Source organism: Emydura macquarii, unplaced genomic scaffold (assembly GCF_026122565.2).
Source record: "Emydura macquarii macquarii isolate MOO-44397 ecotype Brisbane River unplaced genomic scaffold, CSIRO-AGI_Emac_v2 contig_1253, whole genome shotgun sequence".
In the NCBI taxonomy this organism is placed as follows: Eukaryota; Metazoa; Chordata; order Testudines; family Chelidae; genus Emydura; species Emydura macquarii.
In genome coordinates, this window is record NW_027131390.1 from 9,935,516 (window position 1) to 9,954,107 (window position 18,592).

Here is an 18,592-nt window from a genome sequence, read left to right on the forward strand (position 1 = left end):
GCGTGATGGACAAATTATCAACTGAACAGGAGTCCAAACTACTGAGCTGTGCTTTTTTTAAGTAGAGCAGTAAATATGGAAGAAAACTTTAAAGAAGTTAACCCAATGTAAGCAAATCCATGCCCTAGTGTTGTCAGTTTTAGTTGTACTTATAGAATTATTTTCAAAAATTGTATATGAAAATAATTACACCTCTAAGTATAAATTGTCTTTTTAGGTGGCTGTGTTGACTTACTATTTTTAATAACTTGTTTTAAAGCCAAATTTTGCAGCTAATATAACTTTTTCCTTTTTGAGTGCAGGAGAGTAAGCTAAACTGTAAATTCAGTAATTGTAAGCTGGCATGTATAGTACAGTACTTGGATTTAGAGGAGCTGCATTTTAACACAGTAATCGGGTATGTTTTATCTGGTGACATTTAGATACAGTGGCTTTCTTTTTTCTTTTTTTTAATTGAGTGACCAAAATAATAGCTTGATCAGTCAAGCGAAATATAAAGACTAACATTAAATGTCTCTTAGGCTAAATGGTATCCATATGGCCAACTAACACAAGTCTTTCTAAATCTTAGACTGATTTATTCTGCACAGAGAACCTCCAGGAAGCTGTGGGAATCTCTAGGAAAACTCACTGTGTACACTACAGAATTTTCTTTTCTTTTCAATTTATAAAATGTATCTATTAGCAACTCTTGGCATGCATACAAAAATTTAAAATTACATAAATCCTAAATTGACACAATATCAAACTCCTAGAACTATACTATGTCTACTATAGGGGAAAGCACACTGTCCTAAAATTAATATATTGTTAAAATGTTTCTTTATGTATGATTACAGCAACACATTAGATTATACATCCCAGATTTTAATATCCAATTCACTTTTCATTGGGTTATTTTTTCATTCTCTGTATGCTGAGACACTGAAAATCAATGTTAGTTTCACTGTTAGTGTTTTTGTGCAGAAATGCTTATTTGTTTAAAAAAAGTTTTCAGAGAATTGTTTAAAAAAGAGAATATTAGGGAAACGCTATGTGGCCATATATATTTTTTTTAATTTACACATCTGTATATGCACTTATAGATGTGAACTGTAATGTAACTTGTCAAAAAAATTGTTCCAAAATTTCACTTGTGACATTAATTTTTTATAAATCAGTGCATGGAAAAGCAAACTCCTGTTTATATAAAGGCCAAAAAAAAAAAAAAAAAAGTCTTTGAACAAACCTGATTTAAACTAGAAAATCTAAAAATAAGATATATTTTATATGTTATGTCCTTAATTCACCCTGTCAAGCTGTAAAGCACAAAAATAAATTGTCCTGTGCATATCTGCTGAAGTAACAAAATCATCATTGGTGTTAATACTTCTCTGTCAAGCAGTGCACTCTTATGCTCAATAAGTAGTTTGTTGAATTGTGGCAATGAAAAAAATAGTTAGTATATGTCAATATATTAAAAGTTGGAGGCTTCTGTATAAAATAGTAAGTCTTCCTGAATTGTGGATGATATTTGAGTCTGTGCAAGTTAGCTGTGCTGGTTTATGCATTGACTTTGTGCTGCTCTCTAAGGAGGCACAACTTGTTTAACTTTATTTAGATTTAAAAAAAGAATACTTAATACTGAGGTCAATTGTTTTAAGAACCAAATAAGAGTGGCATAAATGCTTACATTTCTCAGTCGCTGCTGTGGACAGCTAGCCATACATCTACAGTGGAAAAAGTTGATGTGGGAAACTCACCTTAGCAGAAATTGCTGTGTATGTGGCAGCATTTTTGTGTTTTGGTCACTCGTACCTTTTGGTAGGTAAACTTACAAAATAACAATGAAAGGTAATGCACAATATAATCAGTAATCCCTGGAATAATATTGTATTGTTACTATTATTGAATACTGAGGTACACTGTTATTTTGCAAATACACTTAATGAGGTAAACGACAAATACTGCTTTCTGATATAGAGTACAACTTCCTGCAGTGTGTGTTTAACTGCATGTAGCGACTGTTGGAGTCTCTTCTACATGTACATATTTATTTTTTGCCAATCACCAAATATAATAGCTCTAAAATGAGCATTGTACTAATCAGATTATAGGGTCTTGTCTATACTTTCTCCATCTTAAAAAAAAACAAAAAAACTCCCAACCGAGCAAAAATCACACTGATTCAGCTGCACCAGTGGTACCAAAGATGGGAGAGCTAACGTGGTGTTGCAGTAACCCTGTTTTCTGGCCCTATGGTGAGCAGTTAGTTCTTGTGCTGTTTAAAACACTGATAGCCAGTCACACATGTGTTCCCACTGAATCTGCAACACTAGGGTGTTTTAGGGGAAGGGCAAGCCTGTTGTAGACTCTCGCTAAAGGCATATTCTGTCTAGCATTGTTTTGGAGTGGATTAACACTTGTGTGGATAGGGCTTCATTTTCTGACCTTCACACTAATAGAAATGTAAGTCTTGCTCTGACAGAACATTGCTGAGCATACTCTCGAACTCATGGTGCTTAGAAGCATTTTTTACTTAGAACATAATTTGTTCCTTTCCGCTTCCCTTCCTTTTCCCTAGTTTTGTACCTAATAAGTTCATTTTACACTTAGTGTGTAGCAGCATTTCAGATATCTTATTTTGTTCCTGCTGCTAAAGCATTGGTGTCCCAAATTGGGTGTAGAGAGCTGCTTGGGCCTAATTTTTAGGTCTGACCCAAGCCCAAGAGGCTCAAATGGTTTTCCAACCTGGCCTTTCCTCCTGAGCATGTTGGTGCTGGCCCCTTACTGCCCGTGGGGTTGGTGCAGTGGTGGATGCCTGCCTGCTACTGCCATCCAACAGCCCCTGCAGTGCTGTGACTCCTGGAGTCACTTGCTCCTCAGTGTGCCTAGCACGGCGAGATGGCGGGACGCTGGCAGGAGCAGTGCATGTGGCTGCTGACCCCAGAAGCAGTAGGAAGAGATCCGATCTGGCCAGAGTCTGAGAGGTGTCTGTTTTCCCACCTGACCCTGACCCAACACTTGTTGGGTCCTGTCAAATTTGGGTCAGGTTTCAGGGCTCTAGCTGGGATTCCTATCATTACATATGCTTCAGCATCATAGTTATCCTGTGTCAAGTCCCTTGTGTTGAGGAACCTGTCTCAACCAGTGGCCAGCTGGTGAGTAATTTTGTGGTGTGCAGAACTAACCATCTTTGAAGACAATGGGCTTTGTAGATAACTGCTGTAACTATCTGGGTTGTTCTAGATTTTTTTTTTTTTTTTTGCACAATTCTGTAAAACTAGGTACGGGAAACAAATCTAACAAAGGTAGTGTATGGGCGCTATCATCTCAGTAGCTGAGTGCCTCACAATTTTTAATGTATTTATCTTCACAACACACTTGTGAGGTAATGAAGAGCTGTTACCCCCATTTTACAGATGGGGAACTGAAGTACAGAGAAAGGGTAACAGAGACTTACCACACGATGTTTGTGGTGGAGCAATAATTGAAGCTGGGACTCCCATAGCCCAGGCTAACACTCGTGTTTAGAATTAATCTAATTTATAAAGGTACAAAGTTACTTGAGTTCAGTAGTATTTTTAACCATTCACTGTTCTCCAAAACAGTAACAGGTGGATATTTCTTTCTAATAATACCTGTCAAGATTTCTGTACCTCACTTTCACCCTCAGTTGTCAACTCTTATATAAACTAGAAACCTTTAATTGTTGAGAAACATCAGCTGGAGGATGGGGGACTATTACATTTCTGACACTGAGATCTAAGAATGAAGAATTTCTCTGCCACTTCGCGTCTCTAGCAATAAAAAAAAATCAGTTATGCTTTTAGAACATTACAATAGGGTTGCACTTTTGTTGGAAGTGAAACGTCTATCGCTAAAGCACTTCTATTCCCAGTGTGGCAGCGGTTTAGGGTAAAAATTGTCAGCTAATATTGGTGTAAAGAAACATCATTTTAAAAATTAGTTCAAAATTGGTAGGAGTAGTGATGGGTCGTCATGGTATGGTTTTGCAAAACATTGACTTGAAGCTTCACTCTGAAATACTTCACAACAATTTCAGTAGGACAGTGTGAGGTTATTACATTTCAGGAATAATCAGGTTTTAATTACTATGCAAATACAAGATGTTTGATCTTCATTTGCAGGCAAAATCAGGTAAGGGATGCATGATTATCTGAATTGCATAGTATTCTAAAGCTGAGGATAATGACAACTTTGTTTTAAATGTTTATGCTGTGAAAGTGGCAGCCTTTTCACTGAATAACAGAGTAGAGATTTATAGTATATAGAAGGGGTGAATCCAGTGAGTTAGAAACAGAAAAACCTTTGTCAGTTGTGGTTTTTTCAATGCTCCTTTTTGTTTTCCATAGCAGCTGTTATCCTACATTCAATGTAAAAAGGCCAGTAAAACATGTACTAAAAATGACTAAACCTGGCTGTCATCTGACAATCTCCAGAGTCAAAATTTTCCTGTCCTCTAGCAGCCCAAAAATCTCTTGCTGTTGATATCATACAGTATATAAATAGTTCATTTTCATATATAAATTGGTGATGGTAAAGTTAGGCTTACTTCAACTTTAACATCTATGAGGGCTTTGAAGAGGAAGAGGCTAAAATGTATATTGGGAATTTGAGTTGGCATTTGCACGGAAGTGAACAAAATTATTCATGTTGTAAGTGTAAAAATTTTACCAATAAACGTCTAAAGTTTGTTGAAAGCTTTTTTGTAAAATTCTATGTTTCTCCTGCTACCCCCCTTTCCCATAGATTCTGTGGTGGTTGATACACAGTGCTTTAGCTCTAATTAGTGAAAATATTTTCATCTGTTTATTTGGCAGGCTTCCTGGATTTGTTTATTTAGGTTTTAAGCTCTTTGGGGAAGGAATAGTCTTACCTTGCATTGCCAAAGCCAACCATTGAAAAATCATGAGTCAGACCCCCAGAAAATCTTGTACTTTTAAAAAATGTTGTGGTGGTTTCAGAGCCTTTCTAGTGTACGTGTCACTTTGCCTAAACAAACAGGCATTGGAGCATGGGCTTTGAACTTGGGTCTTCCCCATCCTAAGCGAGTGCCTGGCCCATGAGGTTATAAAATTCATTGTCTTTTTACTTCCCTGGCCCAATGACTATGAAATGCCCCAATGAATATCCCATAGCCCAGTGGCTAGGGCACTATCCTGCAATGTGGGAGACTCGAGTACAAATCTCTTCTCCATGTCAGGCAGAGGGGGGAATTGTCATTTTGTTTCCCACATTCCTAGTGAGTGTCTCAATCACTTCTTAGCATGTGTGCAATGAGCCTTACGTGGCACGTGACCAGGATTCATCACCAAATTCGGTCCGCGGATTGGATCATTCGTTTCTCTGGCCTGGGCTGGGTACTGACTGGGAACACGACATGAATGCTGATCCAGGTCCCCCTCCTATAACCACTGAGCTCAAAGGTATAAGGATGATACTACTGCTACCTCTTCCTTTGGCATCTTTGGCCACTTTGATTGCAACCCCCCAAAATCAAAATGTCACCAATATACAAATAGTTTGAGGCTGATATTTTTCATTGAATAAACTATTCAATGAAAAATTTTGCCCAGCTCTAGCTGGAAGCGAACTGATAAGACAAGTGTAGATGGGAGACAAATGACTTAAACACTTATTGCCTTGCCATTAGTGGTATGCATTGGTGGAATATGCAGTCAAGAAACTTTAGCTCAGTTAATGAAGCTCCTTGTATGGGGGTAAATAAAAATAATGTAGGTTAACTGAGAAGACTTCAAAATATTTACTGCTTATGAAACAGTCATGCCTGTGTTAATTAGAGATTGGAAAAGGAAGCAATTTAACCCTTTTGGAACTGTTCTGTTTTGGAGATATATTGCTGTGAAGAAAGATCTAGGATGGGAGTGAAGGTGATGGGGAATGAACTGTATTCAGTTTTAAACACTAGTATTTAACTTCTTTTGTCTTCTTACAGTGTCTAGTCTTTTAAAAACAGAAAGCTTAAGTAGAAGGCAAAGGGGGAATGTTCAGGAATTAAAGTAATTTCTACTACATTTTTCTTCTCTAATGAATAAGATCATTGATAGTTACCAAACCTTTAATTTGGATGATATATGTACTATTTAGTAAAAGCGTAGTCAACTCCTTTGTAAGGATACAGAAGCAAATTAGGCCCCCACTTTTTAAATCCTATTGTCTTTTACCAAAAATATTATAGCAGACCTAAAATTTATTTTGCAAGTGTACAGCATTCTGGGATTCTCCTCCTAGAGGATAGTTCAGATAAATATGTTGAAAAGCCCAAAATGTTTCCTTCATTCCATACTCTTCTAAAACTTCACATCTTCATTGTATTTCATAATTGTGTTGTGCTGGTATGTGTTAATGAGATACAGCAGATTTTGGCGCAGTTCAATTGACTGCTTATATTCTAGCTTTTCTAAGGTAACTTAGGAAAGTCTACAAGTCCCAGAAGGTGAGCATTATGTTTAATTAGTTTTCTTCTGAGTTTGTCAGCTCAGAGCTAATAGCTGTTCTCTTGATTCCTAAAAGGAACTTACCATTTCAAAATACCATGTTCTTAGCTGTAAAATGCTGTCTTAAAGTATTAGATCATCCTGTTGTTCTAAAAGAGAGACTAGAATTTCTATATCTAGATATCTCAAAATAAGATTTGAATGAAATATACTGTGCGTGGAAACAGAGTCCTGCTTTAAAAGAAATTTTGTCCCCATCATAAGCATTCGTCCCCTCCACAGACCGTTTTCTCATATTAGTTTTCAAATTTGAAATTAAAATGAGGGCTTCCCTATGTTGTTCTCCATCTAAAAAGGATTTTTTTTGTTTGTTATTTTGATGGTGAAACAGACAAATGGCTGCTGATTGTTTACTTCTAGATTGGATCACCAGCTTCTTATTTTTTATTTTATTTTAACAGGAAACTTACCAGCTTTAGGAATATTTAATTGCTGCCATATAGTGCCAGCGACAGCTCATTCTTCTTCTATTTCTCAGTGATTGAACAGGAAAATGTTTTTAATTTTCCAGTGAAAGCTGCATTAAAGGGTCACTTCGAATAAGCAACAAACTCCTGTTTTAAGAAATCACTTTAAGGCATATCTAATATTTCCAGTATTACCAGCCTTTAGTTTAAAATTACCCTTTTCGTTGTAATGCTAGGCACTTGGGTGGATTCTTAAGAAAGATAGATAAAATTAATAAATAACCCTTTTAAAATGGCCATGTGCTATGAGTTCAGTGCACATACATCACTTCAGTGGTTTGTGAGCTTGTGTTTTTGTTATATTCTTTTTGTTATATTATTTTTACAGTTCTTCTGCCTACCTTCAAATATTCACTTCTGTTTCTAGTAAGATTCTTTTTCTTGAGAGACATGGGCCCCCTACCTAGTATAATAAATTTCAGTCAAAATCTATTTAAAGCTTGCTCATATTGAAGGCTGTACTATATAAAGGGGGAAAGTGTAACTATTTTATTTACAGATTTGTCTGTGAATTAATTTGGAAGTAAACACCAGTCTAATAGTAGTTTTGCTGCATTTGAGCTGTTTCCCATTTCTAATGAGATAGATGCAGTATTTTCTCAAATAGTACAAGCAGTTACAATGTGTGTGTGATAATTAATTTTTAAGGTTTGTCAGTCTGAGGAAAGTGTGTAGGAAAGTGAAAACCAGTCTACCTGTTTCAGGATTCCATTTTAAATGTTTGACTCATAAGTGACTGATTTAAACAAGTGCAATGCGTCAGGCCTGAGCCAACCAAAAATATCTGGTTGCCTTGAGCTACAGCTGGCTGTAGGTCCTATCTTCATAGCAGCTCAGCCTGTTCAAAGGAAGGACTAGCCTACCGAAGAAGCCCATGCACACTAGTTCCCTATGGCACATTGGTGAAGAATTCCTTTACCTCCTGAGACACAGTAATCTAATCTTGATTCTTACCTATCAACATCCCCTTTCCCGCTCAAATTCCCATTACTGCATGGCAGGCTGTGGGTTAGTCCATCTCTAGACTTGTAAGTATGAACTGCACAGCTCCGAGAGACTTGATACTCCAACATCCGGTTATCTTTTCTGAATATTTTCATATGACTAGCAAGGGGGTTTCTTGCCTTATTGTTAGACATCAACTATGATGGAGCTCTGACCCTTTCCTCCCTATTGCTGTTGTACAGCTATCGCAGGGCAACATCCTGACACTTCTCTCACTGCCTGTACTTGGGCCATAAAAAAATTCCTACGTTTCTTGCTCCAGCTGGCCTAACAGTAGATGATATACCACAGATTCATTGCTTTTCACATTGACGGAGGTGCTTTGAGTCCATGCTACCATTGCAATGATTGTTAAAAGCATGAATTATATAGTATGTTAGTAACTTGGAGGTGGCCAAAACAATTAAATAGATAGGAGCTAAAGGGTACCACGAAGTTACTGGTAGGAATCCTAGGTAAGAGGATTCTAAACAAGGATCAGTGTTTCTCATAAGCTAATAAAAAAACAAGTGAATCTAGCAGTATTGAATCATTGAGCTGCGTAACCTATAGGAAGCCATCTTTTATAAAAATAAGGGAGTCTTTCCAATTTAGCATTAAAGCCACTGATAGGTAATCTGCTTCCTTTGTCCTGAGATCGCTATAATACTTCAGGTGCCTTTATAGAGATCAGCAAGATCTTTATAGAGACAACCCAAGCTGTTGTTCCACCTTCATATTTGTATCTGAGGTCTTGAGTAATAATGGCATTGACATTTACTGGAAAAAAGTTGTTTTTGGTTGGAATGAACAAAATCTTAAAATAACTTGAGTCACCTGCTTCGTTTTAAAATATAAAAAAAATCTTACCATTTTCACGCTTCTAACGTACAGGTTTATGTATTCCTTTTTTTCAAACTTTTTGTTTAAAAATTTAGGTTAAAACACTTTTAATTGTCAAATTTACATGGTTTCATTAGAGATTTTTGTAAGTACCTAGATTACAATACAAAAAGTTCTGTTTCTTGTACTTTGTTTTACATTCCTCTGTCTCGCCTCAACTTTGAATAGAACATAGAATGGTATAGCAACACCAGAAAATTGATCCAGTCATTTGGGACATGATTGAAGAGGGTCTTTCTTACGTGTATCTACCTTCAGTTGAAATTCTGTGTGTTAATTCCTTTGTCTTTCCTCTTATAGCCTTTTTTTGCATTTGTGAATGAAGAAAAATTTGCTGAAAATGGTTGGATGGTTTATAATCCGATGTCTGAGTACAGGAGACAAGTGAGTTAATAACATGATCTGAAAATGTATAGAGATCTGTTTTTGTATGTGCATTTCAGAAAGTAGCAAGGTCATTTGTCAACCTTTTTGTGGGGGAGGGAGGAGGGAATAAATTGTGAAGTAGAGAGCGGGTGACCGATCTGACAAAAAAAAAAGTAAGATTAAGAACAAAACGTGGAGCTTCCAAGACTTCTTAAAAAAAAAAAAAAAAAAAAAAAAAAAGAGGAAAAAAAAGAGTAGCTCTGTATTTCTTTTAAGACTCTTGATAAATACCATTATACCACTCTATTATTATTACTTAGTAGACTTATTGAAGAGTTACAATGGTTCTCAATTGTCTATATTGCATGTAAAATGAAGTATAGGACGTCACTTAAGAGTTTGGCTTTACATTGTAAACTCAGAAGCTTATAAATCAGCTCTAAAAGCTCTTTTGGTTTTTTTTTAACTGAAAATTTTCTGCATGCACTGGGCCTGAATATAATGTTAAAAAATCTAAAAGTTTTCACTCTGGAAATCTGTCTTTCTAATTTTGGATATTTTAAGTCCTGCTTAAAAAGTTGAGAGAGTGGGGATGTAACAGAGGCATTTAGGATACTTTAAATATTCAAATTTCATCCATTCTGGTATTTCCAAAAGTTTAGAAAATTGTTTATTATGGAAACTGCAAACACTTTTACAGTGGTTATTTATATGAACATCAGTTCACATTTTGAATTGATATGAAAAAATGTAATGGCAACAAAGGAAAGGGCATGGTGTACTTAATTTTAAGAAGGCATGTTTATTAGTTAGGTGAACACATCTGAGAATGTATACCACAACTATTTTCATGGTATATTGCGTAAATACTAAGTACATTAAAAAGTTTTAAAGTCATGTTTACACAACAAGCCATAACAACTGTCTTGGATTTTTTCCTTGTAATTTTCTGATGGGCTAAGGAGTATCCAGACTCACGCAACATCTGTTTGGTCCGAGGTTTAGAGGCCCAGGCCTAAAGAAAAGGTAAAAATTAAAACACTCACACAAATCCCACTCTGTGTGTGTGTGTATGGGGAACTTGTTAGCCCTTCTAAGTTCCCTGATGGTTTGTTGAGAGTATAGAGTCTCCTAAGTAACATCCTGTTACATCAGTAGTCTGTTTAGCTAAGATGCAATTATGCTTCCTAATCTAATCAGGAGTCTGCCTTCAACCTCAACAAACTTCAAACAAATATAAGATTCAAGGTTTGTTAGGGTATGAGGGGGAGAGAGTTTGAGAGGGAGGGCTTTTCTCTAATTCTCTCTTCAGCTTTGTGCCTTTTTTTTATAACCTTTTTTTCACAGGGAGTGTGCAAAGGCAGTTTTTCTCTGCAGGAGGAAAAATGCTTTTCTTTCCCTCCTCTACCCCTAAATTGGAGGGGGGGAGTTTTTTTCCTTTTGTTGAACTATTTTTTTCTGGAATAGTTCCAGAGGGGTAGCCGTGTTAGTCTGTATACAGCAAAGACAACGAGAGTTCTGTGGCACTTTAAAGATTGACAAATTTAATATTTGAAGACATTAGCTTTCGAGAGACTTAGCTCTCTCCTTCACTAATGTCTTCAAATATTAAATTTGTTAGTCTTTAAAGTGCCACAGAACTCTCGTTGTCTCTATTTTTTTTCTGCTAATTTCACTATTATTTTTACATGACCGTCTAGTTAAAATACAATTTGTGAAAAGGACTGCATATACAGGCAAGTGTGTTTTAGCTACTATAGTTGTTAAAGACTGAACCCATCAGCAATGTCCTGTCTTGTGTGGTCCTGTAATCTTTTAAGCTTCCATTTGTTCTGGATCATCATTACTATAGTTACCCATGGTAAGTTGGTAGGTTGTTGCCACCATGTGGCCATAATAGCATGTAAAAGAACAAGTACAAAAAAGAATTTGCACAGACATGAAATACAAAGTAAAACATACCTTATTCCTGGTTTGTTTTTAAGGGACTGCCCAATCAACAGTGGAGAGTAACTTTCATCAATGAACATTATGGACTTTGTGATACATATCCATCGCTTTTGGTAGTCCCATATAATGCCACAGATGATGATCTCAAGAAAGTTGCTGCTTTTAGGTCCCGAAATAGAATTCCAGTAAGTACTGTATGTGATAGAACGTGCCTTAAAGAGTAATTACTCTGAAGTTTACATGCAAATGTATGATTCTTGTGGCCTGTGAAATGAGGGGGCTTTTTTATGTTGCAGCCAATAACTTAAATTGATTGTACTGCTTTAAACTACTGTGACTGCCAACCGCTGTTCCTGGTTCCCCTACAAAAATATCTCCCATCCCATCCCCATTTTGCTGTTCTAATTTCCCTTCCCTAGTAGTAACTGCCACTGTTGCACATTCCCTTTTGTTGACAAAGCATGAGCCTCAGGCCACCATCTGCACTACTTTGTGGGCTGACTATTGTTGGATGCACTTAAGAATTGATAACAAATGTTACCCTTCTCATATGCATGCAAACCACCTGGCAGTTGAACACAAATATCAAGGTCATTTATAATGCCAGACCTCCTGTATAGTGTCCTTCCTGAAGTGCCAGCTGCTTTTTTATTTTTGATAGCTTGGAAGAAATCTTTTTAACTTAGACGATTAAAATAAATAAATTCTTCTAGGACTACCTAAAATTTAACTTTAGACTAGAAACCACAGAGTAACAAATTACAGGCATATATACACACATTAAAAATTCTAGTTCAGTATACATCATTTTGACTGATTTCTGTTTGTTTTTTGTGTTTTGTTTTTAACCTTCCCTCTTTGTTAAAGTGCACTCGTACCAAAAAAAAAAAAAAAAAAAAGTTAGATCAAATCTAGTGACATGCTTAAGGTTACTTAATGAATTTACTGTTAGTTCTTTTTGTAACCAGACTAATCTCATCTAAATCTTACTAGGTCCAGTATACTCCTGCACAAAGATGCTCACCATGTGGCCTTGCTCTGCTCTTCAGTTTCTTGTAGTATTGTCAAGGTGGCTCAGAATCTTCTTTCTGTTTTATGTGCCAGGGAATATGGATAATTTGTAGCCAGTTCTAGAGGCTCATCTCTTTGGTTCCGCAGACTTTGAACTGTTCTCATAAAATGGCAAACTAGGCTGCCTAGTTTTTTTCCCTTCCATTCTCTGGAACAAAATTTCAGGCACCCAGATGGAGCAAAAATGCTGAATTATGTGACATGATGGGAAAAATGCCAGACTGTACAGTTGCAGAATCATGGGGACTCTAACTGAAATGTTATGGGATCTGTTCACACCTCTGAATTGTTGTTTCAGGCTCTTTGCTAATTCAGGCAGGCATTGCTACATTAGTTTATGATCAGTTTGCATTTTCGAAATTATGTATGCAGCCATACATGCTTAACAAAAGATGAGATGAAAAGAACTGAATTCTGAAGTTACAGAGTACACTTGGCCTTGTATACGTGCGTATAATTTCAAGAGACCTAAATAGGAGTTACATACACAAGAAGAGAATAAACTCTTTTCATGTCACTAGTTCTTGTGCAATATTTTACCTAGACATAGGAGTTCTCAGCTCCTAAGACAAAACACACACTTAACTTTCAAATTTCTTCCATTTCAGTAAGGTCCAAATATTTTAACCTTCCCATTAACTGTTTGTAAAGAACATAACTTGGATGCTTTAACTTGTGATTCTCAAAGAATGTATTACTTGCTAACATTTTATGGATGTAACTAGGTGCTGTCATGGATTCATCCAGAGAACCAAGCTGTTGTTATGCGCTCCAGTCAACCTCTTGTTGGTATGAGTGGGAAAAGGAATAAAGATGATGAAAGATATCTTGATGATATCAGAGATGCTAATGGACAAATCTCAAAACTGACGATCTATGATGCAAGACCCAATGTAAATGCGGTAGCCAACAAGGTAAGTAGATGCAAGTAAAAAAGCAATTGTGTCATAAATTTGCTGTTTCTAACTGTAAAGAGGTTTTTAGAAACAGTGTCTTTTTTTACTGGAGGTAGTTTAAAATAAAATGTCAACAAAATACTAGTAGTACCACACTACACTGCAGTCCTCACAGAAGTGGAGGAACTTGGAAGCCTCTAGTACAATATGTATAATAAATTTGTTGGACTACTTAAGAGTTCTGAAAGTGGGATAAAAATGCACTCTGCAAGATGATTTTTGCACTGCTGTAATTCAAAAACATAAACAAAAACTTTATCAGGCTGCTTCCTTGTAATATGGAATAGCTTATTAAAAAAGAAATACGGCTTTAATTTTTTCTCTGAAGTGTACGGAATGTACTTTATCACAGAGACAGTTTAGCTAGATTTTAATCTGATTGGTTGTGTTTTAAGTCTTTGGTTCAACTGGCTGCATTTTAGTCCACAAATTACATTTTACGCTGCACACTCAATTTTAGTGGGTGACCAAAACATTTATCTCTTTGTTACAGCCATGTAATCCTCTTGTGGTTTGCCTTGTGGAAGGAATGCCATTTCTTACAAAAGTGATTTAAATTTTTTGGACTTAATTCAAAGATGGATTATGGCCAAATCTTAAACACACACATTTCTTTTATTGTAATTTTCCTGCACAATTTTTCAGTTTTTTATAAAAATGTTCTAAATATTTTGTCATCTGTTGTCCTTTTAAAACACATTTTTTGGCCAAGTAGGACTGATCAATACAGAGTATTTTCAATCTTCTAAATTGTAGAAGCAGTGGAAAAGGTGCATTTGCTGGGCCTGAGGGACATTGACTTATATAGTGCAAAGGGTTGGCCTGTAGTGTAAAGTCAAAATGCAAATGAAAGCTGCAAAATGGAGCGTTCTGGCTTTGCCTTGGATAACTTTTATGTAAACAAGATTTTGGACTCTTACTCCGTGGGGGTTGGATGTCATTTTTCATCCACAGCCCAAGACCACACAGCCAGTAGGAATTACGGCAGCCCTAGAGCTGAAATAACAATTGTTCATTGCTCCAGGATGGATAAAACCTAATCAGAGGAAATAAAATATATAAGCACCTCTCATTTTAGGGGCAGGATGGCTGCTCTAACTCATTGAGAGAGCACGGTCATGTGATGGTGGCGGTAGTGATAGTGGGCTATGCATATACTCATTTCTCACTATAGTTCAGATGGTTTGGCTGAATTTTTACTGTCTGTGGGAAATGTGATTTCAGACAGCTGGGAAGCCTAGTCTGTTATCATAACTGCTACAGGGGCGTGTATTTGTCTTTCCCCACACCCTCAAATACCAAGCAGGAATCAGCCTCCACAGCTACATTCCATGGAACTTGTGGAACTTCCGAGAGAGCATGCATTGCGGTGACTTATGAGTAAGACTCTTAAAATGTGTTATAGGCAAGGCACATAAAATCGGTAGAAACAGTTTTGTTCATAGAAAACTCACAAAGTAAAGCTGATGGTGATCACTCCTTTAATTTTGTCTGTAAAAATTATTGTTCAAGCTATAGAGAATTTTATTATTTAATCACTTACTCATTCTAGGAGCAAATAAACAGGACGCTGAAAAATAGAAAGCTTGACACTCTTCGTGGCAATATCAGTAAACTTGTGCTTGCAAGTTTCATTTATACCATTGATGTTGCGTTTCATTTATACCATTGATGATACAATTCACTAAGAGTAATCAGAAAATTGAGATATTGCTGCTTTGTGGAGAGTACTTTTTAATTTTTTTCTTCTAGTCCATCTGAGTGCCACTTGTTTTAAATCAATTTCCTCAATACTTAAAACATAAATGTGTTTAACTAGTAGAAATAATGTGCAGGAATTCAAACAAACAAACCAATATGGTTAGACAGCGGGATATCCTAATAAGATGGTGTCTGTTTTCTTAAGGGAATTGGTATTTGGTCAAGGGAAGGCTATTTACCACCATCACTTAAGTGTATATATGGAGTCCAGACGCATACCCATTTGTCCTCGACACAGTCTAGATCCTGTCTGATGTGGTGCTTGTTCCGTTGTTGCTTGTTTGGCTAATTTAATCCAATCCAGGGATTCTGGGACCCACCCCTACACAATTTAGCCAACATTATTATAACTGTTTTGTTTTTCTTCCTAATTTTGGCACTCATGAAGATAGAGAACCTGAATATAATCATTCTTCAGGTCTGTTCAGGAACTGGAAAACTAAATCAAGGTTGAAACGATCGTCTTGTTTTGAAATATGCATAAAGGCTACAAAAGAAGTGGAAACATTTGATAATGGGGGGAGGGTAAAATGTGTGAGGAAGCTTGTATGCTCAATAATTCCTCCACATGAACCTATTTCCTTTAGTAAATGTCTCTCCTTTTTGGAACCTTGCTTGAAGGAACACACAGACTTGGCTACACTAAAGAAGATTGTAGAATAGATCATCCAATAGCGTCAGTTACAAGGCAAAACAGTTTCAGGTGTACACTGATGATTTGTCAGACAAATTTTTCAGAACTGGTGGTTGTGGTGCCTGTATCCAGAACCTAATACAGAGTACAAGAGAGCATTCGTTTGGAGTATATCTGCTCAAATTATATGGCTGACATGAAAGCTGTTCTCACTGCACTGCAAGTGCAGAGCAGAAATAGAGTCGGATGTTGTGATGTTTGTTGACTTTCAGGCAGTGATCCTCTATTTCTTTCAAAGAAACCAGAGCACTTTCATTCATAAGAAGGATCAAAAAGCAAGGCACTAAACTGACTTTTCAGTGGATTCGGTCACATGTTTATATATGTAGGAATGAGATAGCTGTGATCTTGCCAAAGTTGGAAGATGGGAAATTCAGATAGGAATGACAACGATCAAGTATATTGATGCCTTATCAAGGAAAATATTTGCTGAAATAAATTGTCGAACGTTAAAAGATCCTCTGATCAATGTCAGAGAATCTTGGAAAGTAACATCCACTATCATGAGATTGTGGACTGGGCATGCTGCAGGAATGAAAATCAAGAGATAGGAACAAGAGAGATCCATTCTGCAAGTTGTCGGGAGAGGCTCATGATTTTGAGTGTAATGTAAGGAAAGAGATGCTCTTCAGATTTGACATCTGGATCAAGCCCTTACAAAGGACCATATAAGAGTTGCCAAATTCATTATCTAACTTCATGGCCTGATATGATTATCATAAGATAGGGTGGCAGCAGCAACTCATGAAGGTTCCAGAACTAGATTGATGGGACAGTTTTGCACTTAGTTAGACCTTTTACCAAAGGACATTTATTGGGCATAGCCATACACAAAGCGAGCAACCTTGGGTTTATGTTTTCTACAATTTCTTTATTATATCATTTGTATCTGAGGTGAAATAAAGATTATATATAGTAATTACTAAATATAATGAAAAAAGAGGGCTTGCCTAATGTAGTTGGGTTATATAGGTGGACTTCCTCATAAATTGTCTTGGTAATGTGGCAAGGTATTCTAAAGAATGTTTAATTCCCTCCATCTTCATTGAAATATTTCAGCAGAGTTTAAATGACAACTAAAAATAGAATTCAAATCTGTTTTGATTTTAGGCCACTGGGGGAGGTTATGAAGGTGATGATGCATATCCCAATGCAGAACTCTTCTTCCTGGATATTCATAATATTCATGTCATGCGGGAATCTTTAAAAAAGGTGAAGGACATTGTTTATCCTAATGTAGAAGACTCTCACTGGCTATCTAGTTTGGAATCAACTCACTGGTTAGAACATATCAAGGTAAGTTTCTAGCACAAAATAATATTTGTTCTCTAGGGATCAGATTTTCACTTATTTTACATAAGGTGTTTGACTTTTTTTTCCTTTTTGGAAAATAAAAACTACATTAATTTGCTTTGTGATTTGTGTGATTACTGAAGAATCGTAGTTAATTGCAGTTCTGGAATTGGATGATCTTGTAAATGTCTTACTGTTTTGCTCATTGGAAACTATACAAAGAGTTGGTCTGTAGTGTAGGACTTCTGCAAATATCAGATTTACAGTCTTTATTACAGAAGCTACTTTCCAAAAGAATACTTTTAAATAAGAGGCAGCATTTATGCACTCTACATAGTCTGATACCTTTGATTAGTCAGGCTGTAAAATTACTCAGTTATAGATGTATTAATATCAAATAACTCTGTCTAGATTGTACTAATTTTAAGAATATATAATGCTAATATCCCTATTTAGCAACAGTAGGTGACATCATTTTAATTATTGACATCTCACTTTTGGGAGAAGATGAAGGTACTCTATAGTTGTGTAAGTACAAGACAATTTAAGATTAAATGAGTGTTGTAAAACACAGATCCTGAGTTGCAATATCACATGAACACAGAGAAAAGTAAACTATTTTGCTGCATGTTTAAGTAAACTGCAGTTTAAGAAACATACAAATTTTAGCCTAGCAATGTTTATTACATGATTTTTTTTAACATTTTCTTTGAAAATGGAATGTCTGTTCCACTTCGTTACTGAAATAAAATATTTTAGGGTGTTCATTAATGGTCATAAAAATGTTTTTGGCAGTATATTTGTAGGTTGGCCTTTTTGGCTTGTACCCCTAACACTTCTGCATTTTCATACTTAATGTATGCCCCACTGCAGTAACTACTGTTCCCTCAGAATTTCCATTCTAAGTGAATGGTTGCAAAAATAAACGTGAGAAAAGGATAAAACAGCCTTTATTTTTTAGCAATCCTGAATCTATCTCAATTGGAACTCAAAAGGAACTAAATGAAGTGTGTAATTTTTAACACAGGTATTTCTTGTGGGTATTTCTTGTTGGGTAGGTATTTCCTATTTTAAAAAAGCTTTTCTGTTGTTCATTATGGTAAAGATACTATTTTCTGTCCAATTTTTGAGAAGTTGCTATGAGATGAGGTTGGTTCTCTTTTCCCTTAGTAAACTCTGTCTTGTCTTGTTTGGGTCTTCACTTTTTGTTTTTTAACCATAGAAATTGCAAGTCGCTTGCTGTACTCCCAGAAAAGTCTGATCAATTTAACACACACTCACATGTGTTCTTCCTCGAGTCTTAATTAAAATTGTAAGAAATCAATCATTTTTGCTGGAATGATAACACTAACCTTTTGCATTGTCTGGTATCTGTACCTCTTTGTCAGCTTGTCTTGACAGGAGCTATTCAAGTGGCAGACAAGGTGTCTTCAGGGAAGAGCTCTGTGTTGGTACACTGTAGCGATGGTTGGGACCGAACAGCACAATTAACTTCTCTAGCTATGTTGATGTTAGACAGCTACTACAGAACAATTGTGGGTTTTGAAGTTCTGGTACAAAAGGAGTGGATAAGCTTTGGACACAAATTTGCATCGGTAAGCATTAGAAAAAATAATTGAAAGGACC

At 36.2% G+C, this 18,592-nt stretch overlaps 1 protein-coding gene across 3 annotated transcripts in view; it reads left to right on the forward strand.

Annotated features, from left to right (window-relative positions):
* MTM1 (myotubularin 1) overlaps nucleotides 1-18,592 on the forward strand; it is a 57,320-nt gene that overhangs the window by 25,619 nt on the left and 13,109 nt on the right. For all 3 annotated transcript variants that reach the window (XM_067548118.1, XM_067548120.1, XM_067548119.1), the window contains 5 exons: nucleotides 9,176-9,259; nucleotides 11,227-11,376; nucleotides 12,988-13,176; nucleotides 16,784-16,969; nucleotides 18,355-18,561. In XM_067548118.1, the coding sequence (XP_067404219.1) occupies nucleotides 9,176-9,259; nucleotides 11,227-11,376; nucleotides 12,988-13,176; nucleotides 16,784-16,969; nucleotides 18,355-18,561 (816 nt within the window). The remainder of the gene's footprint in view (nucleotides 1-9,175; nucleotides 9,260-11,226; nucleotides 11,377-12,987; nucleotides 13,177-16,783; nucleotides 16,970-18,354; nucleotides 18,562-18,592) is intronic.